This window comes from Typopeltis vanoorti, chromosome 1 (assembly GCF_054136105.1).
Source record: "Typopeltis vanoorti isolate ZY-2024b chromosome 1, IOZ_Tvanoo_1.0, whole genome shotgun sequence".
NCBI classification, from domain to species: Eukaryota; Metazoa; Arthropoda; class Arachnida; order Uropygi; family Thelyphonidae; genus Typopeltis; species Typopeltis vanoorti.
Genome location: NC_143549.1, coordinates 24,905,319 through 24,920,133, shown reverse-complemented (window position 1 = coordinate 24,920,133; position 14,815 = coordinate 24,905,319). Strand labels below are relative to the sequence as shown.

The following is a 14,815-nucleotide window of genomic DNA, read 5'->3' as shown; positions in this document are numbered from 1 at the left end:
AAGTGCAGTGTGGTAAATTGGAGTAGGAGGGGCGATGTGATTGAGACATATAAATTGCTAAGAGGTGCTTATCGGATAAATACCGAGGATATTTTTCAAAGGGTTGAATGAGGGAAGGGGATAGAATCAAGAGATTATTCTTGGAATTGTATAAAGATGTGGTGCATAAGAGAGTACGGCATGACCTTTTTGCACGCAGAGTGCTTGGTGAGTGGAATGTTTTGCAGAATGAGGTGATGAGTGCACAAACATTGAACCAATTTAAGACAAGGTACGAATAGATGAGGTATGACGAAGTCTGTTACAGTGCATCTTACTATGGACTCCAGGCGGTGTTTGTATAATAACAATAAAAATAACTAACCGATAAATAACCAATATAAATAAATTTAAATGATTTTTATGAAGATGTCCGAGTTAGAAAGTTAAGTGGGGTGCTTACTTGCACTACTTAAGAAAAATATTCCACTTCCTTTAGAATAAATAGCCTGATTTAAAAAAAATAAATAAAATGTCTTAAGACCAGTTTTGTTTCTGTAATCCCCCCCCCCCATTTGTGGCACGGTGTGCACGTAGTAATGTGTGGGTTACTTGTGTTGATAAGGAGGTCATACCTCGTTGTATTGTTTCAGTTATTTGTGTTCGGCGTTCAAAATCCATGAGCTGTTATAAAGCACATCGCAATCAAAAACAACAACAACAAATAACTCCCGTGTGTAAGTAAGTCCCGTGTATAAATTTGACACACACACACATACACAGATATATATACATATATAAAGTGAATTGCGTTTTCATTTCTCCAACAATAAGTCGTGGATTTGAGTCTCTTTAGGTGGTAGATGAATTTCATTATCCGGTGAGAACTAACTACTCTGCTTATTGAAGGGTCTGAAGTAGCTTATCAAAGTTTCATGTTTCGTCTCTCGAATACAATGGTAATTATTAACACAAAATGAACTCTTTTTCTTTGTTATTAATGCACCGTACTTTAGAATATTAACAATAATACTGCCGTAATGTTAGCAGATGCGCAAAGACGACAGAAACAGGATTAGAGTCGGACGGGAAAAACCTTAAGGTGTGTTTCTCAGTAGTGCTCTATCATCCACTTGTTCAATACGTATATGACAATTTCAATCCGGATGGAATTTAATGAAATTGACTGCGATGTCTATTTTACTAAAATCTATAGAGGCAAACACAGTCTTGTTTCAATATGACAGTCTGTAGTTGCAAAATTAAACAAAAATGAAATGAGATTATACAAAAGTATAGTTTAAAAACGACAATAACTTTTATGAGAATTCCACACACACACACACAAAATGAGTTAACGCTTAGATAATCTAGGAATCTTACTCTACAGCAAAACAAAGAATATTTAAGCCAGAATATTAAGCCAAAAATAAGATGGAATTCTCATATAAAAAAACGAAAATCATTTACCACCTACAACTCCCAACTTTCATTGGCACCGATGACACACTATAATTCTAATATACAGCGTGTAGACTCTATCCTGTTGTTCATGAATTTGCGTAAACTGCATTTAGGTCAAAAAGGTGTCCTTCGATTAGTTGTATGCATTGATTGATCGAATCAGCAACCTGATTAGTTTAATCGACAAGACTTCAGCATTATAAGTCTATCATAAACAAGATAGTAGGATCATTGGGAGCTCAGGCTAGAAGTGAAACAAACCTTTTTTTTTCCCGCTCGACTCCATATTTGTTTATGATTCTTTCCGATAATTTCTGTGTATGTGTTTTTATAAGTTAATACTGTATTCTTTTGATTTTGCATTTAGTTTCTGCATGTTATTTTTCAACAATCTTTTATTACTGTATTCAGTTACTGTATTCTTTTTACTGTATTCAGTTAAAAGTGAAATACAGAAATAAATCTCTTCTGGTGCACGTTTGAATCCTGTCTGTTGCGCTACATCAAGGGCTATGGATACAATTGCATTTTGAAAATCAATGTTAATAATTACCTGAGGCTGCAACTTCACTGACAGGTTTATTCTGTTCATGGGCCATAAACCCAACTACGGAAAAAATCACAAAACCTGCGAACATAGAGGTGCCGCTGTTGATACACGATACGATCAAGGAATCCCTGAAAAAGTAAATTTGAGGAAGAAATGCACATAAATTATTATTATTATGAATATTATTTCTGGAAAATTTTCCATGCTACTCCTCTAAATTAATATTAATTTTTCTTTAGGAGTACCCCTTGTATAATGTCAGTGGCTTTTTACTCAGTTTTTTAAAGCATTATTGATATTTTAGAGACGTAGATATATGAAAAATATAAAGAAGGAATAATTTTGAACATACCTTTGTAGGATGTTCTTCGTTTAGAGCAGCATCTGGTGTATAATGATAAATAGTTATGTATCACTGCTGAAGTATGACAGAAAGGAAGAATGTGAGTGGGTGAAATGTGGAGATAGAGAAATGTGGGAGCTAGAATTGCGATAAACAAAGGTATGTGGATTAAAATCGAGTTTCCGAGGATGGGCTGTAAATTCTTTGCAAAAAAAAGGTGAAAGATAGAATATTTTTAGTGGAAAGGAGAAGGATAGAATATGATGTGAACTGTCTCGGCTTTTTCTGTCTTGGGTTTATCTGTGTTGTTTTCCATTGGTCGGAATCTTGACTTAATTTTCGTGTTATGGAGCTTTCAACTCTCAGAGATTATATAGAAGCGGTGAACGTTTATGGAGTTTTTGTCATATTTTATGGCCATTGTTTTTGATATTCTTAGCATTGTTTTGTTTCTATTCAAGAACGTGAGATGTATTTCTGTTTTAGCTGGTATTTTGTATTTTGTTTCTTTTTTGGTTATTACATTTATTACTGCTTAAATGTTCTGGGATTGGTATGTTGCAGTCTATATATATATATATATATTTTTTTTTTATATATATATTTATTTATTATATATAATATATGAATAATATTTATTTTAATTTTAATATATTATTATTATTATTTATTTATTTATTTATTATTACTATTATTAATCTTATAATCTGCACATTGCTTAACATTCATAACATATAAAACATAAAAAATTACAAGGCCAATTCTATCCATAAACCATCAAACAACAATGAATAGTATATGTTAATATATCGTATATATCGGCGATATATAATAATATATATATCGCTCTCTCTTCATAGAAACATAATCTTGTTCGAAGTCTTAGCATTACACTATGTCACCATTTCTTTATCTCCTGATGTATTATTTAGTTATCTATTTATTTATTAATCACTCTCATCAATGACTTGCGACCAGTGTACCTTTTATTCAAGCTGTGATATGGAGAGACGAATCACGCTATACCCTTTACCGAGCAGGTAGACAAGTGTGGGTTGGCGGATGCCCAGTGGACGTCTCTTACCAGAGCGCATAACTCCAAGTATGACATTCGGAGATGGCGGTGTGATGGTATGGTCCTGTTTTTCCTGGTTTGGTCTGGAATCTCTGTTTGTGGTGCCACGAACATTGAACTCTGAGCGGTATCTGAACATTTTGGACATTGTAGTGCTTTCTATTTTGTGGCGTTTCTGCGGAACTGACTGGTGTCTCTTTCAGCAAGACAAAGAACAGTGTCATAAGGCTGCTCTAACTGCATTGTCTGTGGACATGAACGCCCCCACACTTGAATGGCCTCCACAGAGCCTTGAGCTCAACCCTTGAACATTTGCGGGATGAAATGGAGCACAGGATGAGATCAAGGGACGTCCATCCCCGTATAGTTCAGGATCTCATCACATGCCGACAGGAAGAATGGTCCAAAATTCCCATTGATCGCTAACGTACGCTTGTTGAAAGTATGCCCCGCAGGATTTCTGAAGTCACCGGAGCGAAAGGAGGTCCTACATCTTATTTAGGTCGGCACCATGGCTGTTTGTTCCTCACATTATGATGTCTGTTGACTTCTTTTCAAGCAGTGTACGTGTAATTTCTTTGAAATTACATGATGGTTGTAAAAAAAGAATTAATCTCCATTATGTTTGCAAACGCATCCAGACAAAAAGTAGAAACATCATCAAATGACTTCACACACATATTTTAATGTGATTTCTCCTCCCCCCAGGAAACCTACCCCTACCTTTCAAGAGGCCTGGCATCTGGGAGGAAGGAATTGGGTGGAATTACGACGGAAGCTACGATGACAGTATATAGCGTAATCTTAGACTGTATGTATTCTCTGATAGTTTTCCTATTTAAAATAAATTCCAAATTCCTATTCAGAACAAAATTCCAGTTTAAAATAAAATACATACAGAAGTTAAATTCATCGATAAAAGAACAGCATTTTCATCCAACTGAGATAGACTAAAGGTCGGCCTTAGAAATCTTTTAAAAGCATTAAGACCTTTCAAAACTCAATGAATATTATCACGAATTTAAGATCATTAATACAAAGATCTCATAAATTAATAAAGTCACACTTAGGTGCAGCATATAGCTTAATTAATATCCAATTTGCTGTATTTACTTTAGCCACAGATTTCTCATCATTTATAGGCATACATTAATAAAATAAACATTTTTTAAACTCTTTATTTCACACTCAGTAAGAAATTTTGCTTATTGAAACTCCTCTTCCGTATCGCATTCACCCATTATCCAATTATTTTCACCCACATTCTGCTTCGAATGATCTATCCGCGATGTCGATTTCAGTCTAAGAAAAATCCATTCTTTACTATATATACTGAATTCTTCAGTTTACTTTACATACCACACAAGCTCTATTTTCTGTCCTAAATAATTTTCCTCATCGAAATAGTTTTCACTTTTTTGCCATCAAACAAAATCCGATAACCATCATTGCCTTCCCCGCCGAAATTTATCCTTAATACATTGTAGTGTGTTATATTCCAAACTTTTTTATTTCCATGTATAAATATTGCCATCTATTCATGTCTTTCGTAAGACGTGGTTACAAATCAAACTTACATTACCTTCGTCATCTTCCTACTCTATCTGGTCGTCATAATCCCCGCTTGACATTTATCACATACAATCGGTCTTTTCCTTTCCAATTCTTCGGAATCAGCTTTATCCGTTTTTTTTTCCTTTCTTAAATGCCATATCCACGTCAGATTGTAAATCCAATTATGTTGCTGCTATTCGGCAAAGTTGAACAATCTTTGTAGTACAATCTAAGAAAAATCAATACAATACATAAGCAACCAAAAATGACAGAAAGTATCAGGGTCATTTTTTCCAGTATCCAGACCCACATACGTTTTTTTTTTTAATGAAATGTCTGAGTTTCCTTCCAGAAGGAAGGAAGATGTTGTCTGTTTTGTCTGAAGACAAAAATAAATCAATATATAAATAAATAAAAATACGCACTCATTTATGATATTGGACAAGTTCGAAATGTCCTAATAACACCAAAGCTCTTAGGTAGGATTCGAACCCTAGGTCTTAGGACAAACATTTGGGCAAAAATCTCGACATCCTTACGGCGTGGTGTGAGGAATTGTGGCCTTTTATACATAAATGAAAAACTGTCATGCAATTTGATGTGAACGTAAGTTTATTTACGGCTGAGTAAATAGCTTTGTATTAAACTTATTTTAAAAAAAAATTACTATCATAGCACGGAATATAACGTAGTCAATATTTTCCAGAAGTCAGGAATAATTGACGACGAATCAAATTTAATAAGACGAATCAAATACAATATCAGGAAAGATGAATTATACTAGAGTGTCCTTGATGCTGATGCAGAGCATAAAAGCTATGGACGAACTACATTTTTACTTGTATATGAAAACATTTTCAGGACTACAGCCAAATGTGAACATATATTTACTGCCGGCATCTTCTTCTCTGGCGCATCAATCCGAAGAGTGGTTAGTTATAACAGCACATCATAACATCCTGTCTTGTGACCTCCTTTTTATCTCTTCATAACTCTTAGCGTCAGTTAGCATCATTATGTTATTTATATATGAATAGCATCATTATGAATTTAGCATCATTATGTTATTTATATATGAAATTCTTAGCCTGCCTCGTGGCCCCTTTCCTTCTACAGTTCCCTTCATTATTTTGTAATCAGTCCCCCATGCCTCAGATGGTGTTCAATTAGGCTTTTTCTTCTCTTATTGAAGTGGTTCATAAGTGACCTCTCTTCATGAACTATATTTAGAACTTTACTTTTCCTTTCTGTACAACTAATTTTCATCATCTTTCCCCATCATCACCAAAGTTCAAATGCCTCCAACGTTTTGATGGTTTGTTTTCTTAGTGTCCAGGCTTCACAACCATATATAATGCAATACTCGATATGTATGTTTTCACTAGCCTTTTTTGAGCTGGGCTAAGTCCTTTACTGATAAAAAAAATGCTTCTTCCGTTGTAGAATACTTTTTTGGCCAAGATTATTCGTGCTTTAATATCTGATTGGTTTCTTCAATCTTTTGTGATAAGATTTCCAAGATATTTAAAAGAGGATACCTGTTGTATTAGGTTATTATTTATTTCCAGGTTTATTTTCATTGGATTTGTTTTACTTGTAATTAATTTTTAGGCTGTACTGTGTGAAGATTACTTCTATCTTTGTCAGGGTAGATTTCAGTTTGTCTTCGTTATCAGCTATAACTTCTATATCATCCGCCAACCATAGCCAATTAACGTCAATTCCATTTATCTCAATTCCAGTTTCTATTAATTCTTTCAATTTATCATTGCATCTTCAATGGAGAAATTAAACAGTATGGATGAAAGAGAGCACCTCCTGTCTTACACCTCTACGTATTCTTACTATTACCGTTTTTATTTTATTGCTGGCTGATTTTATTAGGGCTTCTTGGTGCTAGGTTCTAGGGAGGTTTTGTATTTTATTCTTTCATCTATTAGATCTAGAATGTCCCGGGTGATCCATGACTTTTTTTAGTTTGCTTGTTCCTTAATCCTATGCAGTCATTGGCAGCCTTGATGATTGTGTCCTTCAAGTGAGTCAATTTTTCCTCTATGTTTTTCTTTTTCCTCTCTCCAGTTTTCATGCTTTCATCAGTTTGCTATTTATAGTTTCTATGGTTTTCCCTCTGTGTTCAGGTTATTTATGTTCCCTTGGTTGTGACAGCCTTATAAATTTCAGATTGTATTTTAATAAAACCAAATCGTGCATGATTTGGTTTTATTATAACCTTTTTATTATAATTTTTAATTTTTTATTATAACTTTTGCATGATTTTACTTGATTTTTAAATCTATTTAGTACCTTCCTATATCTCGTGGCATTTTCCAAGTATACCTTCTTTTTGGTACCTCAAACCAGGTATTAGTGATCAGATTAAACAGGTGGCGAACTCCAAAAATCTATCTCCTCTTTTATTTCGGCATCCAAGTCCATACTTTCCCACCTCTCTACCATCTTTGCCTTCACCAATGACTGCATTCCAATCCCCCATGACAATAAGATTATCTTCCTTCTTAGTCAGTTTGATTAGATTCCCAATATCTACATATACTCTCTCACCTTCATCATCACTATGGTCGTAAGTAGGCATACAAGCTTGTATTATTATTATAATATTTGTTGATTTTGCTTCTAGTTTTATCATTATCAATCTGCTACTACATTTTACTGAGTTGATTACGCTTCTTCCCCATTCCTTATTGAGAACCACCGCAACTTCATTTTTTTCCGTCTTATCACCTCAATAAATGATTCTCTAATCACCATTCCAAAAGTCTCCAGTTCCATTCCATCTCATTTCATTAATTCCCAATATGGCTATTTTTAATCTCTCCATCGCTCTCTTCAAATTTTCCAATTTTCCAATTTGTAGGAGGGTTCTCACATTCTACGTCCCACTGAATGTACCAGGATTTTGCAGGTTTACCATCTGGGAAGCCTTGCTTCTTCCCCTGCTGCAAAAGTATTGAGCTATTGTGCGCTTTACTATTTCTTAGAATATCCATCCATACTGCTATCTTACTAGGGGAAAATAGAACAAGGTAGTATCGCGTTGTCTTCTGAAGAAGCTCAGTGTGCTAGCCGCTTCTCATTCTACATGATTGTCCGCCAACCATGGTGACTTTCCGCTGATCAGGATGAACGTTTTTGCTGCCCCAACTTCCATCGGGCTGTAACTTATTGAATGGCGGTTGCATCTCGACAAGTCGCATCCCCGTCAGTGGAAATGTGTGGCTTTTTATAGAGATAACCATGCCACTGTCTGTCTCACCACTTCCTGTTGGTAGATGTCGTCCCATTGTCCACGACTCCTTATTCACAGGTTTCCCTGTTTATTCGCAGCTAACCTCTGTATCCAGAGGCCATTACACTATCAGCAACCCTTGACAGCATACTAATAAATTATACTACACATGAAATTGCAATACGTTTTTGGCAAAAGTTACAAATTTTTAAGGAATTAATGTACAGTGCCTACAGAAAACAATGCGTAGAGACATTTCAGTCTGAAATGTCTTGTTGAGCATAATACGACCCTGTGACGTCTCACAAGGTCGTATCATGCTCAACACCAAGTGATTCAAGCGTTCTTGAGGTAAACTGGTCCGCCTCCTCCTTCAGAGTAAGGAGAAGGTCTTGTTTGTTTTCTGGAGAGGAATTTCGAGCAGCAGTGCGTCTCCCTATTGCGTTTCAAATGCGTTCTATGGGGCTGAGATCTGGGGAGAACGTTCTGGCCATTCGATTCGATTATTATTCTCTATCGCTTTTCAGAAGCATCTTCAATGTACGTGGCATTATCATCCATGAAAATTAATTCTTCGCCTACAGCACCACGGAACAATCGAACATAACGTTCAAGAACTTCATTGCAATATTGTTCATCAGTCATACTCCTTTTTTCCAGCACCTGTAGCTCGATGCGTCCATTTAACATAATACCTCCCCCATGATCCCAGTACTGCTGTTTCTATCCCTTTCAAGAACATTCTCGCAATGGTAAGCAGTGCCACTTTCAAGCCAGAGAAAGAATCGTTTAGAAACGGAGGAAAGACTAAAGCGACTCTCATCTGTAAAGAGTTACATTAGCCCATTAGTGTCTTGTCCAATTTTTATGGATAAAACATCGCTGAAAACATGCTCTACGATGAGCTATGGATAAAGGGACTCAGACTATAGGCCTTCGGGTCTTGCCATATTTTGTCGAGATTTTCGCGTACCTGTGCTTGGAGCTGACTCGCAAGGTGTCCTGCCGTGAAGCGTGGATTACGTTTTGCTATTATAACGAAAAATATGTCTTCATGCTCCGTCCTAGAGCGATGGCGATCTCTTAGCAAACGTCTGGAACAATTCCATTGGTTTTAAACGCTGCCCAGAGCTTTAATACAACACTATTGATTCCAAACTCTTTGGCTGGCAATATCAGTAAATCTGCTGCCTTCTTCAAGATTTCCAATAATTCTTCTTCGCTTGAAATCATCTTGACGTCTTTGAGAGATTACAAGACATCCTAGTTTGCACTAAATATCAGTTTTTAGTTCATGATAAGAATATGTCAAAACAAAAAACTATACCGGGGGGGGAGAAGTTTTAATAAACATAAAAAAATGATATTAAGGCAACCGATTTAACCACAAGAAAGAACATACTAGTAGCAGAGTTATGAAGGTAACCTATGTTCTTATATCCTCGTATGTTCTTTCTTGCGAATATATCAGTTGCTTTAATAGCATTTTTTATAGGAGTTTATCAGAACTTCTCAGCAAAAAAAAAGTACTGAACTTCGACACCCCCCCTCCTTTAGTACATGTGCTACGAGATATGCCGTTCGACTGCATGGATATTAATGGAAGAGCACGTGAAGTCTACGTCATTATTACATTTAGTTGTAGCAATGGTGTTGACGTTGCAAGAAAAGACGTTTAGTGTTGAGCATTATTTTCTTTCATACGGAGTTGGTAGACTCATTATCAACAGTGACCCCACTTAAGTGGGAGAAGCTGTAGAAGAAAAAGAAGATACGGAGTTGGTAGAGTAAATGGTCCAAGCCTACGACATGTTTTTGATCAGTTTGTTCGTCGTTACCTTAAGCGTGTCCTCCCGAAACGCAGTCAACGCCGAACAGCGGGAAAACTTGGGATACCAAGGTGGTCATTACAAAGAATCCATAAGGAGCTGGGCGCCTTTTAGTACGTCATTCAGGTGGGGCAGTGTTTAACAGCAACGGATTACTCTGTACGGCGGGAATACCATGCACGCGTACTGGCCAGTGTCTATGAAGATCCGTCCTTCCTCGTAATGTCTGGTTCTCTGACGAAGCGCATTTCCATCTAAGCGGTCGTGTAAACATACGAACCTACAAGTATCCATTTTGTGCACAAGTATTCCAAAGTGACGGAGCAACCTGTCACACATCACGTGGTTCTAGAGCTTATTTATCAGAACATTTCCCCGAAAGGCTCATTTCTAGATTCAGAGAATTCCAATACTCATATAGTTGTAGTTATTCAGTATGGCGCAATATATATATATATATATATTCATTCTTATAAACATTCTTTCGATTCTGTATGCATGCACAACATGATGGAAAAAATGCCATCATGTTGTAAACTGCGCTTACATTTTTCCACAATAGTCACTTTTCTGATTTCTACTTTTGACTTTTCTAATGGAGGAAAAAATGTCTCTCACGATGAACGAGCGCTTTTTTAAACTAGTATATGCTGTTTATGAAAAATACGCTGTAATGATGCTGTATCAGTTCACCTTCATTGATGGTAACTTATCATGAATATGTTTCTAATCACTCCGGATTTAGTCAGAGGATGATCTTATGGCATTTTCCCTTCGGCTGAAAAGACGCATATTCGAATCCCATCTAAGAAGTGAGGGTTCTTCAACGAAAAAAGAGTTAGGTTTTTCTCTTACGGAGACGGAAAGGTCTTTTCTCTATTTGAATGGGGGTTGTTCATCCATTAAAACAGGCAGACATCCGACCTCAAATTTATGTTCTCTATCAAGGGCTAGAGAATTAGAAACCTTCTAAACGTTTTCTGTTAAAGTCATTCAAAATAAAAACTGTCCCTCTTTCAAATAGAGATAGTTGTCAGAATTCCTGACTGAATATGGCAAGAAAAATTCTGAGCGAACTGAGATAGCGAGAAGGAATTCATATAATTGCACGACGCGTGGAAGAATCATCCATGAAACGAAATATACTGTACATCTTGATGTTTACAATTGGTTAAATTATAATTGGCTAATTAAATAATTTCACTTTACCTGTATACGTTGTTGTGATATTTGTTGTAGCTTCCAAGGGCTATTAAGGATCCTAGCCCAAGACCATAGGAAAAGAATATCTGGGTGGCTGCATCTATCCATACCTGATTATTATAAAGAACGGAAACGTTAACTGAGATCTTCTATATCAATTAATAGTCATGCTGTTTTTCTAAAAATATGGTGTAAAGAATAATATTCAGCAGTGACTACATATGTAACTGTTTAGTAAACGTTAATCAAGTAAATTCAGCATATTTCCTTAAAATGATTTAATTAAAGGACATCGTTATTAATAATAAAACGGTTAAGGACCTCATAAAGTGGTACTGGAGAACAATTTTTGCGATATCACGAGTGGTATCAGTTGCGATTATGTTGATATTTCCACTGAGGAAAAAACATTGATTGTTGAGATTCTTGAGATATTATTTCTCAGGAGTGAAAGCTACAAGGATGATAGATTGTAAAGAAGAAGATATTTCAAATATGTGAAACGCCTCGTTTGGCCAAGTACAACATGAATAGATTTCTTAGATGTTTTAACACATCCATGTCCGTATCCCAGTCGCCGTTTTATGTCATCTAAGAAACTCGTGATGGATATTCTCCCCAACCCTCTAGATTTAAAAAAAAAATCTGTTAAACGGGTAGGAATCTCAATGAAGTGCTAATAAAAACAACACACATGATTTATTACTTAAGTGGTGTGAAATATTCAGCTAATTAAAGAAATTTGGTTGACATTCATCAGAAGAAGAAAAAATGAACCCACAACTTTAATATATATCTTCATATGTACTGCATTTTCCAACGTGGAGTTCAACGAAACTCATTTGGAAAAGAAGTTTACACTAATAAACGAAGTTTACACTAATTACTTTTCTCCCATTAATGTATTTAGTTCTAAGAGTGTTTAAATGAAAAGTTTGATAATTTATAGTGTCAAACGAGAACCGTTAGTGCGCGATACTTGTGTTATGAAATCCGAAATGAATAAAAATTAAGTAGAACTAGCATAGGCATGCTAATAATTCATTACCATTGCCTAAAAATCAACAGATAACGTGTGATGCTTGTAAATTCATCTCGGATTCAACTAGATTAAAAATAAAGTAGCAATCAGTTGATATCTTTTCTAGAACAACGAGAATCGCGAGGGGTTCTAAATAGCACGTTCAAAATTAATATTATCACTAAATACTGAGAAGAAAAAAAAGCAAGAAACGAAATCAGAACATACTCCCTTTCATATTATATCCTCGTTGCCCAAAGTTCTATCCGCTTACCTCCTTACTAAAGTGGATAGTTCAGCATTAACGCTAAGTACATCAAGAGCCCTGACAGCAGCAAGCACTAATTCCAGCCGCTTTGATAAAGTCGAAATGTGTTGTGGTCGCAAGAACCTTTTCCCTCTCTCTTTTAGAAAGCTTTCCAAGTGTTGTTGGGTGGGGAAAAAATATTTCGCATCGTTAAAAATCCATCTGGATGTTATGGAAGGGGACTCGAGTCGTACCCATGACTGGTGGATGTCGATAAATCATCTCAGTTGACACATTTACTTTGACCCCGAGTACTTGTAAGAAACCGAACTCTTTTTGTTGCGTTCTTCGAGGGATCACTCGAAGCAATAATTCGATATTGACTACTGCTACGAGTAACTTCGGTGGGTACTGAAAGTGGTTGGAAGTTAAAGTTGGAGAAAAAAAAAAGAGACGAAGATGAGAATGCTCGTGAAAAGTTTCATAGAAGTAAGAATAATGACTTTATGTTTTCTTTTAATTATTAGAGCTCCGGTTCTTTTCTTTAGTCAAAATACAATCTATTAGCAGAGGGGACAAACAGCACACGATTACCCAATCATAGAATCAGAATTACACCAGTTTCATAATATATCTTTAAAGGTTAAGTCATTTCATAATTTATGTCTTAACTAAATATGTACCTTAAGTAAAATAACGTTATCATTTTCTCCTTCAAATTTGTGTCGAAGATTTGCTACTTGGCTGACCCCAAATATGTACCATTACCTGCGCCTCTGAAAGTCTTCACAGAGTAAAAACAGTTACATTATGTAAGAAATTAATATTAGCAGCATTTAATGACTGATCCCATTCCTTATGTGCTAAAGGAAAGGAAAGAATGATTTCTAGCGCTTCAATATACCGTATGTCTAATCAGTGCTATAAATAACACAAAAATACTTCCAACATTAGAAGCGGATATAATTCCGCTTCCAAGAAGACGCAACAAAATAGCCTAGCCTGCTCCATTTGGTGTTCCTAATCCTAGCAAGTAATATTGCGAAAATATTGTAGTGTTGATTTTTCTGAGTTGCCGGATTAAAAATCCAAGTTTCAGTTGATAAATAAATCTAGCTGACTTGAACTAAAGAGCGACAAACTCGAAAAACGCTTTAAAAAAAAGGCTGGAGAATAGTTCTTGTAGTCAGTGTCAGAATGAAACATAGAAGATTCTACAGATCTAGCATAACGGAAACTATTACGCGGCTATATTGGCATATTTATTTATTTATTTATTGAGATAATTAACGTCCACAAGATAATTAACAAACTCGTTGATATTCATAACGAACGTTATACGAGTATGTAAATTTTCTACAGTGATTGCTCCTAAAGCGAATATCCGATTACCCAATCATTGTAGACGTGTTTTTGATGATGTCCTTCGGAGATTTCATGATTTGTGCTCCGGTAATCACTTTCCCGATAATTAAACAATTTGGGAAGCTATCTCACACACTTAACTATTTTTTTTGTGTGCCGCAGTTTGAGATTTGAAGCCTAACATGTAATTCTCAGTGATACCCTAATTTCCAAAAATCTCCAGTCTCCACAGATTTCTATGATGATGATGCTTTAGTTTGAAAGTACGACTGAAGCTACGCTTTATAAACGTCAATTTTATCCCTTCACTTATTAATATTTGAAAATGTTTAATGAGACCCGAAATGCATAAAGTAAATTGAACCGGGTTTATTCCAAATTCTTCACACATGCCAAGCGATTGTAAATTATGTCTTTGCTTCAGACTTCAGACACTCACGAATTTCAGAATTATTATTCTTCAGTGAAAGAAGAATAATCTGAGAAATTTCATTCTTTCCAAATCTTAAGTTGAGGGCTCAATGAAGGAGATGATCGGCCGCCTCTTCCAGTGAAATTATTATGCTATCTCGTCTTGTGTATAAGAGATAGAAACTGTATATCACTGCTTTCGCAGTCATAAAGAGATAGTATAGATACAAATATATATATATATATATTTAAAAAGAATTGAATGACTTAAACCGAGAGAAATGAAAAAAAAAGTTCATTAGTACTACGCCACTAGTTTCAGCTTTTTAACAGCCTTCGTCAGGTGCACATTATAAAAGAAATAACCATTAAACATGGAGGAAAAAACTGTAAACATCACGGAAAGTTAATGTATATATTTAACGTTATAACGTTGAATTAACATATTCAAAGCTGTTCCTTCGTTGGCTTCATTGTTAGACCTGTGCGTGCGTATAGCATCTCGTGAACGCCAGTATTTGATCACA

General features: G+C 35.6%; 1 protein-coding gene across 1 annotated transcript in view; it reads right to left on the bottom strand.

The window, feature by feature from the left end:
• Positions 1-14,815, bottom strand: part of Gat (sodium- and chloride-dependent GABA transporter) — a 159,959-nt gene that overhangs the window by 30,407 nt on the left and 114,737 nt on the right. The window contains exons 6-7 of the mRNA XM_090396893.1: positions 11,251-11,354; positions 1,997-2,121 (exon numbers count right to left, since the gene is read on the bottom strand). Coding sequence (XP_090253019.1) covers positions 1,997-2,121; positions 11,251-11,354 — 229 coding nt within the window. The remainder of the gene's footprint in view (positions 1-1,996; positions 2,122-11,250; positions 11,355-14,815) is intronic.